Source organism: Lycorma delicatula, chromosome 9, assembly GCF_047948215.1.
Source record: "Lycorma delicatula isolate Av1 chromosome 9, ASM4794821v1, whole genome shotgun sequence".
NCBI classification, from domain to species: Eukaryota; Metazoa; Arthropoda; class Insecta; order Hemiptera; family Fulgoridae; genus Lycorma; species Lycorma delicatula.
In genome coordinates, this window is record NC_134463.1 from 92,240,227 (window position 1) to 92,260,481 (window position 20,255).

At 29.5% G+C, this 20,255-nt stretch overlaps 1 protein-coding gene across 2 annotated transcripts in view; it reads right to left on the reverse strand.

Moving 5' to 3' along the window:
* The window catches only part of Sf3a1 (splicing factor 3a subunit 1), a 39,869-nt gene that overhangs the window by 6,868 nt on the left and 12,746 nt on the right, over nucleotides 1-20,255 (reverse strand). For both annotated transcript variants that reach the window (XM_075374445.1, XM_075374444.1), the window contains exons 4-11: nucleotides 18,349-18,508; nucleotides 16,623-16,776; nucleotides 13,427-13,554; nucleotides 11,022-11,207; nucleotides 6,825-7,026; nucleotides 3,299-3,487; nucleotides 2,463-2,587; nucleotides 972-1,386 (exon numbers count right to left, since the gene is read on the reverse strand). In XM_075374445.1, the coding sequence (XP_075230560.1) occupies nucleotides 972-1,386; nucleotides 2,463-2,587; nucleotides 3,299-3,487; nucleotides 6,825-7,026; nucleotides 11,022-11,207; nucleotides 13,427-13,554; nucleotides 16,623-16,776; nucleotides 18,349-18,508 (1,559 nt within the window). The remainder of the gene's footprint in view (nucleotides 1-971; nucleotides 1,387-2,462; nucleotides 2,588-3,298; nucleotides 3,488-6,824; nucleotides 7,027-11,021; nucleotides 11,208-13,426; nucleotides 13,555-16,622; nucleotides 16,777-18,348; nucleotides 18,509-20,255) is intronic.

The following is a 20,255-nucleotide window of genomic DNA, read 5'->3' on the forward strand; positions in this document are numbered from 1 at the left end:
ATTCTTCATCCTTTTATGATGAATTAATTAAAATTTTATGTAAATTCTTCATCCTTTTTTGTAAATTTTAAGGATAAATATCACAAAATTAAAACAAGAAATACAGAAGCTTTGAAGGGCCAATTAAATGAATGGTTTTGTGTAATAGGGTACGTGAAGCAGTAAAGAGTCCTGGTTTTTTTTAGGCATAAAATCTATATCATGTTCAGCTTAACAGAGCCTGTACCTAACAGTGAGAAATAATCCAGAATTTATCGTTGCAGTAGTGTTTAAAAGCAGTGCTCTATCTTTTGACAGGGTTTTAAACAAATAATTTACTGTTAAAATGAGTATAATTGTACATTACATTCTTTTCTTTATTAGATTCATCAATACAACAATGTTAACAATGCAAAACATTTGAATACTCTATAATATACCACAAAGTTTATTATAACAGGACAGCTCTAATGCTGAGTACAACATAGGGTACCTACTACTTCCCCATTGTTCACAATGCATCAAGATTAATCATCACAATTAGTTTGTACTTCAGAAAACTCTTTCCTTAAATTAATTTTTTTAAATCAAATAGAAACAATTTAAATAACTGAATTCAACAAGAAGGATTTCAGAGAGTGAAAAAAATTTAAATTGATTAGCTTTCTTTTTCTGCTAGATTATGTTTTCTGTATATTTACTTTTCATACATGTCGGCATACATGTGATAAATATTAATTAATTTTCTTTTATTAACACAAAAATTACTCTTTCTGAACATATTTTAAGCAGAAATTTAAAAATCAATAAACCATATCATAAAATTTGCTATACTTTATTAACTTTACTTCATATTTTACTAAATTTGGAACAATTTAAACAGATTATTCTTTAGATAAGTTTAACAATATGAGTAAGTACATTTTATATATCTGTATTTGTTTTTTCTAGTACTGTCATAACTAAGAATAACTTAACAATAAATAGCTTACCCATCATCGGAGGAGGTCGTATTGGCATCGGTGCAGGTACCATCATCATGGGCGGTTGTGGTGGGGGTAATATGCCAGGTGGTGGAGGAAGTGGTGCCATAGGAGTCATTGGTAAAGGAGGTTGTGGTGGTGGTGGTGCAGGAGCTGTGGCAGGAGCCGGTACTGGTGGTGGAGGTGCAGTTGTTGGCGCAGGTGGTTTTGGAGGAGGTGCTGTGGGAGGGGCAGGTGGTGCAGATGTAGGTGTTATAGAAGATGATGATGTTGTAACTGGTTTAGGACCGATCTTCTCTTTTTCTTCATCAGGCAAAAGGCCTTTCACTTTGTGAATCTGATGAATCTGCTCTTCTAGAGTGATATTTGCACGAGCAGCTCTTGTTGCTGCCTCTACACTTGAAGTATGACCATCCCATGTGACCTGCACAAATTAATAAAAAATAACAAAAAGAGTTTTGGATTTTAGAGTACAAAAAGTAAACTCTAATTCAACCAAAAGAGATATACTATAAAGTAAGGGCACAAAAATTACAACATATACGTCTTATCAAGGAAAATTTCTAATGAAGATTTTTATGGCAAGTCAAACTAAAAAATATACATTATTTAGATTTTAATGCTAGATTGTAGAAATCTGAAAGCATTAAATTACAGATTGTGGGTTTATGATATTAACAACAGAGGAAAACACATTAGAAGATATATTATAGGATAGATTATTAATACATTAGAGGAAAACACAATTTTTTTTAATCTTATAACAGTAAGTAAAGTTGTTTCTTTACAACAGTAAAGAAAATATGAGGAACAGAATTCCTTCCACTTGGAAATTGAAAGCTGTATTATGTAAACAATTTTTGAAGTCTATCACCTTATAAGACTATATGATAATACAAAGTCAATTATTTTTAATCAGTATATAAACTTAAATATTTGTCCTATCTGAAGCTCAGCCGTGATGCATTTTAGAAAAGAACAAGTAAAAAAATATAACTGATTCCACTGAATGAAAAAAGAATTACACATGAAATTAATGAAAAATATGTTTTTTGTTTGATGAAATTATGTTGTATCATGCTTTCCTGTTTATCCTTTAAATATGTAAGAATAAACACTTATATAGACAAAATTAGAATCTGGAATTACCATGATAATAATTGATACATTCCTTAATTATTTAAATCATATTGCCAAGTCAACTAATCACAGTGAACTGTTCAACACTACTAATAATGGAACAATTTTACAATGAATTTAGTATAGTCTGAGTAAACTGAATGTACAATAAATTTGCATAATTAACTAAATAGTAAGCAAACATCAACGTCTGAACAATGAGTGAAGATATTCATGTACAGAGGGACTTGTAGAGCGAAAATACGTATTAAAGTAATGAAAAGCTTGAGTGGAAGGAAAGGGTAAACAAACCATAGATGGACTTTCAGCTTCTTTAGGAGACTGATCTATAATATTTAATTATGTATCTAATAACCTCACCTTATCCTCTTTCTTTTTATCTTCCTCACCGATCTTTTTACCAATAGCAGTTTCTTCATCACCAACACCAAAAATATCCGTACGTCTTTCAGCCAATTGTTTTAAACTGGCTTCAATTGCTGAACCTATTGAACAAAAATAATATTAGTTTAAAAGGAAGCAAAAGATAAAAATAAAAAAAGAACACACTCAATTTAGGATAATGTATGTAAACAATCCTCACTTCCTAATGTTTTAACCATGATAAACAGAAGCTGATTCAGGTAATGTAAGAAAAAACATTGTAAATGTAGTTTACAAATTGAAACAAATATCAGAAATTTCATATATATTTTAACTATTGAAACAAATGATCTATGAACTTTATTATATAGTTATTAACCAAAAATAAAGGATCTCTTTTCAGACAATTGTATAAAGAAAACAATTAAGTAAGTCTTTCAGCAGTTTCTTAATTCCTGACAAGAATCTATCTTTTCTCAGAGACAGAACAAACTTTTGAGGTTTTCAATCACTAAAAGCCATAAATATACTTAAAAGATGCTTAAAAAATTAAATAACATTTTAAAACTTAAATGAGTTCAACAGTTGAAATTAATTAAAATAATTACAGCAGATAAACTACAAAATACATATGTTAAAGATTTTAAAACCTAATTAACTCTGACAAATTAGTATACAGGCTGTATAATATTAATTACATGACTGAAATATTTAAGTGTAATAATTTAAGATACAATTAAAAAAAAAAAAAGAATCAAAATATTATAAAACTTAAAACTGAGATTGTAATATAAATTTAAAATGGTGTTATATAAAAATAATTAACAACTTACCTTGTGCATAAACAGTTTCTTGATTTAATCTGTCTTGAATATGTTTATCCCGCTGTTCCACCCAACGTGGATCAAGAAGTCCTATTCGCATATGTTCCTGAACTTTACTGGCCAAAATTTTTTCACCGTTGATAGGTGATATTAAAAATTCTTCCATACCCAAAGCCTTGCTAATTTTGTTAACAGCAGCTAAAAACAAATTAACAATAAAAATATATAAATAAAATAATACAAAAATGTATCACTTAATATGTTAGTTATTGATATGATTTAATAAATAAAAGTGATACTACACCATTACAAACAGAAAATAAAATCGTTTATGGATACATAGTTAATACAGTCTGAATAATTTTACAGAGTATAGAATGCTGTACAGCATTATGGAAAATTATATGCATAATTTTCCATAATGATATAGAAAATGAATACGCATAAATAATGAATTCTAACAGATAAAAACACATAAAAGAAATATTAATTTATATATTTTCTTTAACCTCGGGGACCACCGTTAGGTATTGCTTCAGAGGATGAGATGAATGATTTGTAGTATGTGTGAAAATCCCATGCCTGACCGGGATTCGAACCCGGGGCCTCCAGATGAAAGGCAAAGATGCTACCACTCATGCCACGGAGGCCAGCATACAGGTGTTTAAATACAAATGACATAATGGAACAAGAAAATTAGAACCATTTATTGCAATAAATTACACAAATTGATGTTATTTGATTTTAAACATGTTTATATAAATCAATAATAAAAAAAAAACAACAGAAAATGTACATGTTACTGAAATCAAGCGCAAATTCCATTTTTACATAGTGATAAAAAATTGCTCCATTAATGCTATTCAGATAAACAATTGCTCATGAGGTAGATAAAACTACCTCATGTTACAATAGGTTTGCCAAAAAGACTACATCTAAAAATTGGCATTTTATTATGTTAACACAAAAAAGGCCATAATTTTCCTAAAAATCAAGATATTTTATATTTTTTGAAAAATATATTAATAAATTTTATATTAATGTTAAAATTTTAAAGGAATGTAAACTATTTTATCTGTAATAATATAAAGAATTTCTTCATTTTATTTTCAGGTATAAATAAATAATTAACATATTTTATTTGTCATCACAAACAAATTTCTTAGCTGTGTATATTATTTAATTCAAAATTAGCCTGCTTGTAGTCTAGGGCTCTAACTGTACTACAAGTTGCTATTTGTTGGTAGTATGAGTAAACTGATTTTTCATTAAATGATGTATCAAGCAATATTGGTTTTCAGTAAGACACAAAACTTTAATTAGCTGTATAATTTTTTTATATTAACACCTATAGAGTGTACACACTACTAACTACTACTAGATAATTTTAAAGTGTATAATATCATATTTTTGCAAAAACTATTGAGTTATTTAAATAGAACATTGTTCTCTAAACTGATTTTTTTAAGTGAATGCTATCTCAATGTCATCACTATATGTAATATATATTTTGGATATTCATAATACTGACAACTAATATATGTTCAATGTATTGGTAAAAATGTCAGACATAATGTTATGAAAGGTTACTACTCACTGTTAAAACTTCTGGCTACACTTTTTAATGTGATATTTACCAATCATTTTAAATGCAATAAAAATAAGTTTCCTATTCAATACTTATAAAATGTCACAGCAGCAAAAAGAAAATACAAAACCTAACAAAAAAATAAACATGAAATAAATTTACGAATGATTAAAAGTTAAATGGTTTAAAGTAAGTGAATCATTTCTGACAATGAGATAGGTACAGTAGCCGCCACCACATAATACGTTTAGATGATCAGCCCACACGTCACTACTATATTATTGTTGTCACCAACACTGGTACACCATAATTAGTCATCTCTTGGTAGCATAAACATGATGCAACTGTTGATTTACATAGCAATGTATTTTTGCGTGTCTACAGTATTAAGAAAATGATATCATGTTTCAATTACAAAACAATTATTTTTATTTTGTTTTTGTTTCTCTTTAGCTTTCCCATGTATATAAAATTCAGTTCTATGATTCTGTCTCTCAGTATGGTTCTTTTGGTTGTGTGGTGTATTTTGTTACATAGTCAGTTAATGACCAATACGATATTTTGTAAAAAGTTTTTATTGCAGTTTACAGTTCAAACTTTTTTTAAGTAGTTCGTTCATGTGCGAATAGTTTAGTCTGAATTTAAGTCTGTTGTGAAAGGTGAAAAACTTTGAAGACAGGTGCGCGAAGTTGTGAAGTTGAGAGTTATAAAAACTTCATTTTACTAGGACTTGATCTTACTAGATAAAGTCCTAGTAAAATGAAGTTATGTTTACATGGATTTGTATACTAGATTGTGGATACTGGTGTTCTCTGGTGGTTGGGTTTCAATTAACCACACATTTCGGAATGGTCGAATTGAGACTTTACAAGACTACACTTCATTTACACTCATACATATCATCCTCATTCATCATGTGAAGTATTATTTGGAAGGTAATTACCAGAGGCTAAAAAGGGGGAAAAAAAGGTGCGCGAAGTTGAAAGAATGTGTATGATTTCATGAATAATCTTTAGGTGCAGGAAAATTAAAAAATCACAAACATCTAACTCCTATACAGTTGCATAGCAGAACACCAAACCCTGTGAAATACAGTTAAGATGCAATTGATACCATTATGTTTATAAAAGCTGCTGACTGGTGCCCCTTGCAGCTCAAATGTTTTCAAAGAAGTGTGAAGAGAGAACTGCAGCTGCCTGTGGCAGTTCCAGAACTCAAGTTCAAGCCTAAGAAAATAAAACTTCTTTGATCTGAAGGCCCAGAATGTCCGTAATCACCCCAAAAGAAATGCTCTAAACCAGTTACCAGATTAGATGACTTTGATAAACATATGGTTAGGTGAACTGCGGATGAATTTCACTCAAAAATAAGGGAGCAACAGTTAGTTAACTAACTCTGTAAAGAATCGAAAATTAAAATTACTTTTAATGGTGGTGAAACTAGTTTAAGAAGAATTTTGAAAGAATTATGTTTAAGTGGTGCAAAACAGAAAAGAAAGGAACATTTTAGTTGCAAAACATGCTATAAGGTAGAAAGGATTTCAACATTTGAAGCAATCAGTGATTTTAGAAAATGTAACCGGGCGATCATATACTTAGATGAATCCTGTTTTATCATCTCATTCAATGGCAAAATCATGGGCTGATGACAGTGGTGTAGGACTTCATTTACCAATAAGTAAAGGTGAACGCTTAATTATAATTCACACTAAAGATGAAATGGAAATTTTTTTGAATATTATAATTTTAATAAGCAATATTTATAAAAAAAACTGATTAAAGACTACAGTACATTTAGATTTATTTACAATTTATCAATATGAAATAGGCCCTTATTAAAATGGAAACCTATCAACCAAAGTTGACATTTTTTTATCTCAGTATTTTCTGTAATAAAAATGTTTTGTAGTTTATTTTTTAGTTTAAAAAATAAATAAATAAAATTTACCTTGCTTAGGATCATATCCCTTTTTCACAATAACCTTATCAGGAGCTGGTGGAAGTGGTGGTTGAGGTGGAAGGGGTAATTTTTTAGCATCTAATATGTTTTTGGATATATCAGGTGGGGGAGGAGGTTCTGGTAAATGTTTCTTTTCTCTATCTTCATTTTCGTCTTCATCACTAGATGAATCTTCTTCCATATCTTGCACCTGAAAATAAAATGATAAAAATAAATATAAATTTTTTATCCGTACAGAAAATAAGTGCACTATGTCAACTTTTATGTATATCTTAAGATGTGTTATCACAGAGTGGCAATTTTGTTGTTTATATGAACAAGAGAACAAAATTTCATGAAAGGATTATAAAGTAATTGATTACAATCCCAGGAAAATCATTCCATTTGTATTGCCTAAAAAATCTTTATTTTTTAAACACATTAAATATACATTAGTGTGCAAATTAATTTGAACACAAGAAATTTTTTGTTTATTTCTATGTTGTGGCTACACTGCTTTATCACACCAATTCTTTAAGTTGTCTGTGTAATGCAAGATGATTATTGTTCTTTGGTTATTTAGCAATTTCAACGTTATAAATAGCGTTTCATGAAAGTTTATTTCATTTCTTATTACAAAATCATATTTTCGTATTTATTTCTGTGCGTCTTGTATATATAATAATGGACGTAACTCCAAGAAAGTGTTTGCAAATTATTTCTCTTACTGAGGACATGACACGACAAATAGCTTCTGAGTGTGATGTTGGACTAGGGTCAGTGAATGCTATTCTATACCCATCGGGTTGGTCTAGTGGTTAACGCGTCATCCCAAATCAGCTGATTTGGAAAGTCGATAGTTACAGTGTTCAAGTCCTAGTAAAGCCAGTTATTTTTACATGGATTTGAATACTAGATCGTGGATACCGGTGTTCTTTGGTGGTTGGGTTTCCATTAACCACACATCTCAGGAATGGTCAAACTGAGAATGTACATGACTACACTTCATTTACACTCATACATATCATCCTCATTCATCCTTTGAAGAATTATCTAAACGGTAGTTACCGGAGGCTAAACAGGAAAAAGAGAGAGAGAGTGAATGCTATTCTAAAACAATCTAAAGAAACTGGTTTCTTTTCACCTTAAAGAAAGACAAATGGGGCCGTAAAAGAAAAACTACACTCGATGTAAGTAAAACTTGTTCCAAAATTATCTGCTGTAGATGTAAATTGAAATCAGCAACCTGTGGAAGAGATTTACATGTGTCCAACTGTTAGATGATAACTTCTTGCAGCTAGACAAAAAGCTTGTTGGCCAGCTAAACAGCAGCTTTTAACACCAGTAATGTGCAAAAAAAATGGCTCTTGTGGGCCAAATCTCATGCTAATTGGATCACAGAAGACTGGAAAAATGTTACGTATTTTGATGAGTCACATTTTTATGTTCAGGGTAAAAGGGTTCATACATTAGAAAAGCATCAGATGAAAATACTTCACCGACTCATGTACAACATCACCAAACATCCCCAGAAGAAAATATGTTGATGTTCTTTGACATTTGAAGGCCCTTGTTCATTACTTCCAGATGATATGTAGAAAAATGATGAATATACCAAAATTATGAAGGAAAGGGTTGTGACACAACTTCAAAACAAATTCCCACAAGGCACCAGATTATTCTAACAAGATCTGTAGACATACCATACTGCCAAAGGAGTGGAAAAATATTTTGAAGAATGAAACATTACAGTGCTCCTGTAACTCCCCAGACAGGCAACTCCCCAGACTTTTCCCGGCCTCTGTGGCACAAGTGGTAGCGTCTTGGCCTTTCATCCGGAGGTCTCGGATTCGAATCCCAGTCAGGCATGGCATTTTTTCATATGCTACAAATCATTCATCTCATCCTCTGAAGCAATACCTAACAGTGGACTTGGAGGTTAAACAAAAAACCCCCCAGACTTAAAACTCAATTGAAAATCTTTTGACAATAGTCAATAATGACTCTCAAATGAATTATACCACAAAAATTTACCTTCATTAAAGCAATTTCGTTATGGTTTCATGATGAAGAAATAAAAAAAAATTCTTACAATTGTTGAATTAATGCCAAATTGTGTACTGAAATCATTAAGAATAAAGGAAGACATATTAATAACTAGATATTCACAAATGATACAGGTACGATTTTTTTTCTAAATAAAGTTACTTTTTATTAAATAACATCTGTGTTTGGATTAATTTGTATGTTACCATAGTTTGTATGTATTTCATTGAATTAGTACAAGAGTACTGCTAAAATTTTGATGAATTACCCAAAATTAGATATTATGTAAGAAGTAAGAGCTAACGATAATAGCAAAAATATATATAAGAAACATAAAATAGGAAAGAAACACTTAAGACTGAAAAAATAAAGATCTATAACTACGTTATTACATTTGCTTCAATAGTCCCAAACATACATTTTGAGTATTATCATCAGTAGAAGTAAAATAGTTAAAAATCAATATTAACAATGGAAACATGAAAAAAAATGTTCTATGTATACTTATAAAATAATACTAAAAATATAAAATGCTGTGCACAATCTGAATTGAAAGAATAAGGTTTGATAATATACGTTATATCATCTGAAATTTTCACTTACATTGGCTAATGCAGTTTGTTTGTATATAAAGTAAAATAAGATAAGATTTGTCCAACAAAAAAGAAATTTTAATTTTTTTACATTTAGTTTCAAAACAATTAAATTACATTAAGGAAGCGTTTTTAACTTGTAAAATACCATAAAATTTGGTATCTGTGAATTTGACTACTTTTTAACTAAATTTATTCTAAAAAGCACACAGTATATATTATCTTTTTTATTTCTTGAATTGTAGCTATTTACACCACGATTCCACCATGATTGAAGTATACCATTAATGATATAAATTATTTGTTTGGTGTTTTAGATATTTAGGGTAAAAACAGATAAATATTTCAGGATATCCATCAACGTATTTTGACTATACCTGTATACGAAATCAATTGATCAACTTATTCAAAGCACTGAACAGATTACGGATGACTGCATGGTTTTATTATTTCTGAAATTTTAAATAAGATTTTACACATTTCAAGAAAAACTCTTGAGAGGTCAACACAAACAGTGTAGAATGTTCATGAAGAGTGTTCTCTTACGTATAATAACATGTGACCTAGCTTTTTAAGTTTCATAAATGTTTTACTTGACTTTTTTCAAAATCTTAGGTGGGAGATTTTTCACCAAAATGTAATAACTTTATGTCAAATGATTACTATCTCTTCATGATCGCCCAAATGGCTAGCCAATGTTTTGAAACAGATAAGGAGCTCACAGAATGGTTAACAACCTGATAAGTTAGGTATGCTGATGATGAAATTCTTCAATAAGGGTAAAAAAAACTTCCATTGCATTACTTTAAATCTTGAGTGCAGTTGGTGACTATCATATGGAGATTTCATGTAGACATTATTTAACTTCTTTACGTAAAATCTTTTTTCTTTAGATTTGTTTCGATTTTCCCCCAAATCAATTAGAAGTTAGTTTTGAAAGAGGTATCTCTTAAGGAAAATTTAGACAAATTAAATGTTTAATGTTCTTATAAGAAAAAGATCATACAAATCTTTCAGAAATTTTTTACTTTTGAAGGTTTATCATGTCCCAACTACGTAATAAATCAAAGTTTATCAATATTTAGCAATGTATTTCTCATTGCTAAACTAAGTTTCCCATCAATCTATTTGTTTTGAATATTTTATTTTATTTTTTTATTTTATTTAAATTTATGTTTAATTAATTCGTTTACATTTACTGATATAATTCTTTTACTACATAATTATTTAAAAATCAAGAACTGTACCTAGCTTTATATACATTTTCATGTTTTATAGACAGTTCTTGAGCTATTTGCTAATTTAATTTGATAACCATTTACCATAGCTTCTCTTTGAGTTCTGTAAGGCAAATACTGAATGAGAATTTACCTAGCCCAACCTGTAAGTATAGAATACTTGGCAGTATATTATACGCAGACATATATATATATATATATGTATTAGTGGGAGATATGTATTTCTCACTAATCATGGGAAATTAATTTTGTTTAAATTACTGTTCCAAATACATCATATACAAGTCTCTGACATTTTGCAAATTAAAAATAACATAAAAAGTAAATACCTGTGTATCATCTTTAGCCTCTTTATCTTTCTGTTCTTCTTTATTAGGTTGTTCAATCTGTTCCCTTTCTTCTTCCTCTTCATCACTCTCTTCTTCATCATCATCCTCTTCAGCTTCTTCTGGTTCACCTTCGCTGCCCATTTGCATCTCTGATTCTTCTTCTGCAACGCCATCCTCTATTCTTTCCTAAAATAAATTAAAAAAACAACACAACTTAAAACCAAACATCTAATATCTCTTTAATTTTTGTACAATGTAACTTTTTTTTTACCTGTATTGGTTTGCTTGGCATTTCTCCTGCCACCACTCCATTCGGTTGCCCTAAAGCATAAGACTGAATATCTGTGCCATAAACAGCTAGTGAGCCACGAAAAAGTTTTGCAACCAGTGTCCTAACTAGCTCCTACAGCTAACCTAAAAGCATGAGTGGAATAAGCGTGATATCATACCACCCGCTTGCGTATCCCACCGCCCACTTGTCATACATCACTAAAATGGTTAGGCGCACCCCGTCAACTACTAAAACATATATGACATCAATAATTAATTTATCTCGTCAAAGACAGCAATTCGCCGCTGAATGCCAGCAAGCACCTGTCCACCATTAAGTGCTTGGAGCCTTAATCTGGCTGGTAGCAAGTCAGATCTCTCGGCTAACTTCCTACAGCAGTACGATAGGAATCTTTTCCCTTAGGTAAACTACTGACACCAGTTGAACAAAGCAACCACATAAAAGAAGGGGGAGGGAGAGAGAGAGAGAGAGAGAGAGAGAGAGAGAGAGAGAGAGAGAGAGAGAGAGGAGAGAGAGAGAGGGGGGGGAGAGGGAGAGAGAGAGAGAGCACTTCTACAATCTTAACTATTTTTTTCAGCAATTTATAAAATACAAAATTTTTTTATACACATAAAAAATTATAAGTAATAAATTAAAAACAGATAAAAACATAAAGCGTAAGTTGCTAAATCTAAAGAAGTAATAGTCTATATTATAAAGGTGCTTTGAATACAAAACAAACATTATAAGATAAACTAAAGATATTTAATTTGCAATAAATCTCCCATATCCAAATTTGCCAGAAACCAAAATGGTTTAAAATTATGCAATTATGCCACATTAGTTTTCAGTTTTATGTATTACTGCCTTCCCAACTTTCAGTAGTGTATGTTCATATATAAAATCAGTTCTCATGTCAAAAAAAGAGAAAATCTAGTAAGATTACATAAAAAAAGATCTGGAACTGTTACAAATATTGGAAAATATAAATTACAGCAGATTGTTGCAATGCGATTTAAATATAGGAACATCAACCATCAGTAACTAGATGAAGGGAAAAACTGTTAAAATTTTCAGCTAAAATCATAAGTGATGTAAAATAATTAACAAATGCATTTCTTAAACAATAAATTAACCTTTCTACATTTGGTTTCTCATCAATGAGAAATGGATTTTTTTTTTTGGGAAATTATACAGGGAAGGCAAAATTTATTAAATATCCAAAGTAATAATTCTATGCTGGTGAAGGTAATTAGATGGTGGGAATCTCACTATGGTAATGGAGTTACCACATCAAGTATATAATATTAAAGAGATGGACCTTAATTTCAAAATGCTACTGGTGGAAAGTCTTACAACCAAATAAAAAAGAAACAGCAACAATGATAGAATAAGTAAAGGAAGAGTTCTCTTACGTAATATGTATTTGGAAATCATCATTTTCTATTCCACTTTTACTTTTTGTAAAATTGGAATAATCATAGGCAATTAAAAATAACAATCTGTATGTGCTACTAGTACACTATAAAAATCAGAAAAATTCATGGAATCATGTAATTCATACAAACTATGTAATCAGAATTACTTATATTAATCTGCCTTATAACAGCTTATGATTTAATTACAGTAATTCAACGGTTGGTCTAATCCAGACGCAGACCAAACTCTTATGAGCTGTATCGCTAAATGATCCCTACTGAACCAGAATAGACCAGGAAAAACAGAATCAAAATTAAAATAACGTTTTATAAAATATGGATTATAACTTATTACTTGCAACATAATAGAAAAGCTTTCTTGTCGATGATGATGATGATTTATCTAATATATTAGATTACATTTTACAAGGTAGAAGCTTGGTTTCTCCCAGGACAATCGACCCGAAGAGGGAATGTTTCCAAGTTCATGGTTTTGTTCAGAACATTTGCTGTTAACTAGTAATTCATCAACAAATTAAATAATAATTTAAAGTAATTCTATTGAAGACTTCTAAGAAAGAAACTTTTAATGACTAAAATTAAATATAATAGTTTTTTGTTTTTATTTTTAATTTTTATGGCTGACTGATCAAAAAGAAAGTTTATTATCGCCAAATAAAAAGCAAAAGATATACTCTAATTATTTTTAAACATACCTGCATCAAAACACGTGCTCCAACTTCATCAGGTGTTGTAGGAGGTGGAAAATTACCAACTTCACCTGGCAAATAATCAACTGTTTCAACGACTACAAAATCATGCCAATCAATCTGAGCATATGCCACTGGAATAATAATAATAATAATAATAATAATAATAATAATAATAATAATAATAATAATAATAATGCAAATTAAGACAATAATACAAAAAAGAAACTGAAAACATTATTTATACACATTGCAAAGAATATAAATTTTGTACACGTGTGATAGTTAAAAACCAATAAGAATTCTGTTCCCTTCTTACCATAATATATTTATGATTCTATGCTTATGATGTATTTAAATTTACAAATTGGTACTGCCTGAACTTTTTCTCTACTTCAATGATCAGTCATTGTTATGATGTATGTTTTTATAAGAACTACTAAGAAGTGATGTGCCAAGAAATCATTATAATATTTCTTTTGAATGAAGAGGTTTAAATTCTGAAATCTTTTTTAGAAATCAGGGACAGTTTAGGAATAAATTTTCATGATGAAGCATAGATGTAAAATGTTTTTATGAAAGGCAGCATGTGGAAAACGAACTCATATTTAGTGACTAAGAAGATTTGTATCTCTATATAACATACACTAAAGAATAAGAAGTACATGGGAAAATGTTTAGCAGCTGCAACTTAGCATTTTCATTTTCAATGTTTCTAGAGAGGAATTTCAAAATTTTTTTATGTACTTTGACCTGTAATCAAATGTAACTCTCCTGTTATCATTCACTTACACTACATTATAACACAATGATCAAACAGTGTATTGTGATTAACAGGATCTACAATAAAAGGATTTTATTTATATTATAAATAAAATTCTAGTTTAGGTTTGTACTGCTCTCATAATTAGTTAATGAACATATGATAAAAAAGAGCACTTGGAACTTACACGTTTACTTTTTGTTTCTACAATTTGTCTTCCATTATCATATTATAATTAATGAGAGTTAGCTTTCTTTGTTAAGCATAATGGAAGTGGCTTCAATTCAGCGCATGGGTTTCTGTTCTTGGACCTTCTAGAAGGGTTCTAATGTGTTCTTGCCATGACCTCTTTTTTCTCTTCCCACTGACTTACAGTTGCAATAAAGCTGCTCAATGGGCGGTTGGCTGTGCCTGAATCTATCTTCTAGTTCCTCTTTTCAAAAGTTAGTAGGGAATCGAGTTAGTGCGAGAAAATTTTTCAAGAATCAGACACGATACTCTAGCTTACACTATCATCAAATTATACCTTTCAAGACCATTTTTACCCCTTTTGTTTATGAATTTTCAGCAGCCCAGAAGGGGAATCACAGTGATGATATAATAATCATAGTGCATTTCTTAATCTTGGGAAGTGGAGTAAAAGAAATAAAATATCAAGTGTCAAAGGATCTGAACAAAGTTAGTTAACTTCATAAAATGATAATTTCAAATAAAAAATTCTAAACTAAGCACACTACACTGAAAAGAGTTCAAGTTAATAAAATAAATCTTATATCTGATGCCACTTCACAGAAAAAGTTATATTCAGATACTATAGAACTGCAATAGTAGTAAACATGGTTATCTTTAATACAATTATTAATGATGAAAAACAACAAACCAAACACAATATGAATGTTCATCTAAAACACATAAGTACACAGTGAGATGGCACTGCTCATATGACAATTCCATACCTTTACTACACTTATTTCTGAGGCCCTATTTTTTTAATTAGGTCAGCTTTTCCATGACCAATTTTTTCAGTGTTCAACCTTCTAGAAAAATGTGATGCCTGACTAAGATCTGAACCCAGAACCATTGGATGAAAGACTGACATTACTCTGCCATGGAGGTCATCCATTCACTAAATGTAATTATCCAAGTCACTGACCATCAACTTAATGTAAATCAATAAATACAACTTTTAGCATAAACAGATTTGAATATATATTTTCCAGATTTAAAAAAAATGAACACATCAGAATTTCATATAAACTATTCAGAACACAAAAAAAAAAAAGTTCTTTCCAATATATATTTATGTATATACAGAGTATAAAAACCCATAAACAACGTTAAAGCTGTTCCATAATATCGTTAAATGTTTCATAATACGTTAAAGCTGTAACTTTCAAGATAAAATATCAGTCAACTACCTTACCTTTTGATGAGAAATAGAATTTCAACTCCTCTTGGGGGGGGGGGGGCAGGGGTTGTAACTCAAATATTTTAAATGGTAACACCCGTAATGTGATACATAATTTTACAGGTCTCTTAAAAGTTAAAAGAATATATATAAATAAAAAGTTGTTATGATATATGTACCCAAAATGGCAGCAGGATAACTTAGGATTTAAAAAAAAATTACATTGATAATTTAAGGAATTGTTATCACAAATAAATAAATTTATAAAAATTTGAATAAATGGATATCAAATAAATTTATTTAAAAAAACCATTAATTATTAAGCATCCCTTTGCTTACTTATTTACATTTCATTTTAATAAATGTTCAAAATCTCTTCTTTCTCTTGTTTGATGGTGTGTCAGTCGGTTGTAAAAAGGTTGGCAAGACTTCTTTTTATTTAATTTTATTATTTGAACTTACTAAATTTAGTAATTTTCAAAATACAAATTTTATCCCACTCCCATTTGGAGTAAAAACATTGTAACAACTTTTTATTTATACTATTCATTTTTCTTGTCTTGAAAGAGACTTTTAAAATGATGTATCACACAAAGGGTGTTACCATTTAAAACATTTGAGTGACAACACCTGGGCCACATCCGCCCTCCCAAGAAGAGGTTGAAATTTTATTTCTCATCAAAAGGTAAAGTTAGTTCTGTGATACCTTATCATGAAAGTTAAAGTATTCTAACTGGAATGATTTTAAAGTTGTTGGGTTTCCATAATTTTGACTTGCTCTGTATATATATATATATATATATATATATATATATATATATATATATATATATATATATATATATATATTATTGCAAATAAGTAAAAATTAATCACAAGAGATATTGAAATATGTAATGAGATAAAAACACCAACTCTTATAAACAACTATAACAAAAACATTCACAATGGTATTCAATGAGGAGTGATATAGGAAAGGTAAATAAAATGAAATGAAGAAAGTAATAAAAGATCATATCTTTTTACTTTACCTCGCTCTTTTTCAAGTTGTTGTTCCTCTTTACGACGTTGTGCTTCTTGATATTTCAGCCATTCAGCACGATATTTTACTTGTTCTAATATAGCAGACATACTTGAACACTCATCTTTCAGTCTGAACATCATGTCTTTAGGTGGAATTAAAACCTGTTTTTTTTTTTTTTTTTAAAAAAAAGAAATAAAATTGAAGATTAAAGTAAAAATTTAAATAAATTAAATTCACTTGATGTTAATGGTGCTGACGGTATACAAGACAAATGATAAATAACATCAGTGGGCTAACATAGAGAGCTTGAAAATTGAGACAGATTTTATACTGAACAGAGCAAATTCCATCTACCATTCTAGGGATGGACTCTGTATGGGTGGTCATCCTTAATCAACACTCTGGCAACACCATTTGGTCCCCTCACTACATCACGGAAAAACAAAAATAGTTGGCAAGTAATATATTGTACAAGTTGGGTAAGTAGTATAAATCTATTATCATTTTCCTCTAGTCATTGGCTATTAATACTTTCCTTTAGACAATAAAGTTGCTCAAGTTTCATGAAGAAAACAATTCACAACCAAAACCAGTAGTGTAATTCTTGTCAAATATTACTTCTTTTGTGTAAATAAAATACTATAGAAATCCTTAAACAATGAGTTTTCATTTTTAAGGCTAAAAGAATTTGTTAAGTTGATAGTGAAGAGTGAAAAATTCTGATTTGCAGACTGGAATAATAAATTCAAGAAGACTTAAAATTAATATTATAATTATTACCTCTACAAGACTCAAATGATAAATTCTTTGCTTAAACAATGCTTTGTTAAATACAAAGCAAACCCCTTATATTCTTTTCACTTCATTATAATCTTTTCGTTCATGATAAAATTGGAAGCTCTTTTAAAAAAATGAATTACTACATCCAATGAACAATATTATTTAAAAAGCATAAATAAAATTGTATTAATGCATTTTTATATTAGACAGTGTAACTTAAACGTAATTAATTGCAAAACAATAAACATTAAGATATACCTAGTCTAGAATTGTATTTTGAATTTACAAGATGATTTTCTGTATGAAATAAGAATAGGGTACATAAGGACAATATATGGCCAGACTACTGATACCATCACTCAAACCTCACTCTACTACTGCATTCCTGTCTTGTTACCGACAATGCTGTGTCTACCCATATCTTCAAAGACATAATTCAATTTCTGTATGAATCATAATTAATTTTCAAGTAACAGATTCATGATAACTTAGACACTGTAAGAATTTCTACATGATTTTGTTAAGGAAGACAATTCATTAAAAAGAAAGAGTTAAGCAAGAAAAATATCACTTCCCTGTTTGCGCTGCATTCTTTGTCAGAAGAATAAAGGCATGATGATGTACAAAAGTGAGTGAGAAAAATCTTTTTCAACTGTTTAAAGGAATAAAAGGTTCTTGAACCTAATTTTGCCGGATGCAAAAATGAAGAAGTTGGAAAAATTCTATAACTGGTGAATGATGAACATGCAAAAATTCTACTACTAAAATCCCAGTGCAATGCTAACTTGAAATGATGTAATTTAAGTTCTAGGTGAACATGTTAACTCTTTGAAGGCCTCAATCTGGACTAATTCAATGTCTTCAAAAACAGATAGGGAATAAGGAACAATAAGATAACATTAGACATGCCAATCAGCCTAAAAAAACCCTACAATGTTATAATTATTACTCACCTTTGTATACTGTTCCAGTAATTTTGTAAAATATTGAAAGAGAGAATGTTGTGGACGTAAAAAATCAAACTGATAATTACGCTGTTCTCGATTCATCAAATTTGTTAAAAATTGTCGGCCATTACGAGCAACAAACTGAGCAGTTAATTTAACAATATCTCTATAAAAAAAAAAAACAGAGAAGAAAAAATATAATTATGCAACAAACTGAGCAGTTAGTTTAACAATATCTCTATAAAAATAACACACACAGAAGAACAAATATAATTAATTTTTTTTAAACTATGGAGTTTGTAATTAAAATAAATTATTTTATGTTTTAATTACAACTCAATCTAAACTTTTAACCTTTACTAAGCATATTTAAAGATGTTAAAAATACAGCTAAATCTTGATTTTTTTGCATAATGATTTATGGCAGAAATCAGTTGTAAAGTAGAATGAAATCAAATAAAACACAATCAAATTTGAATATAAATGATGAACTAAGAAATGAAAAATTTTACAAAATATAAAAAAATACCTTATATCAATCATCATCTATAACATATTGGTTTTCAAAAAAAAAAACAAACAATTGCTGGGTTAGTTTCAAAATTACAGACAAAATCTGGAGTAACTGACTCAATTTAAAAGTCCCATGTGTTAATGATGGAGCTGTGATTTTAAATTAAAAATATTGAATTTAGTGTATTATAGTGAATAATTTCAGAGTACAGGTATTTTACACTGTCAGATTGGATCTGTGCTTGATTAAAAGTACATTACTCTGTCTTTTGTAATGTAGATTAGCCGCAAGATCATATGTGATAATAAAAATAGGCACACTAGTACACAACACAAGAATCTACAAATTAACTCCAACAAATATTACATCGACCAGATAAACATACATTCAATCATAGGAGTAAAGAATGCTTACATAAGCAATAAAAGAAAAGAGTAATCTTATGAAAATCAACTGAGAAAAACAGGACAGACAATGCTAATTTTTGTTGCTGCATCTAATTCTTTACTTGGATGTACAGCGACAAAAATTTGGTAGAGAACAGGGTTACCTATAGCTGCTACAAGTTAAAGATAGTGCCAGAAGCATCAAGTAATGCATTTGAATGTGCACACAATTATTAACATGAAGGAAAATGATTAGGAGATTTTAATCATTTATTTAAGCATCCCTCTTCAAATTCACCCTTGAAGTTTTCAATAAATTTTTTCCAATTTCTAATAACTATGGTTTCTTCACCACATTTAACACCCCATCTACATATGATAAATGTCACTCCTTCTTCCATTGGCTTATAAGACAGCAACTCACATTTTATCAATGAATTACTCTCCTACCTGTAATTCAGTACAGCTGACATAGTTTAGGTTCTGCAAAAGTACAACAAATTATTTCAAAATAAGTTCAGGTATGGTGTGTATCCAACCTTCTTTCTCTTAGACAAAGGTTACAGACAATTCTGTACTTATAAAAATTCATTTAACATTAGTATATATTTTCAGAGTTCAGTTCACCCTAAATGTTCATTACTTCATGAAGAACTGTATTGAACTCATTAACAAAGTACAGTTTAAAACAATTCATAAATTATTATACTTACAGTAGAGCCAGATAAAAAAAAAATATGCAATTATAGTAAAATGCTATTTCTATTTACACGTGTTAAGATGGTAAACATTTTGCAAAAGAACTATTAATCACCCAGTAAGATGTGTAAACTCAGAGAAAAAATTAACAACTGTGAGAAAAACCATCATAAACATAACATTAAAACTTCTATAAATAACCATCCAGTGAAGTATAAAACCAAAATAAAAATAAAAATTCCAGTAACTGTTATAGTTCAATCCTATCAACAAATAACAACATAAAATGCCATTACTTATGCAATTATCTGTAA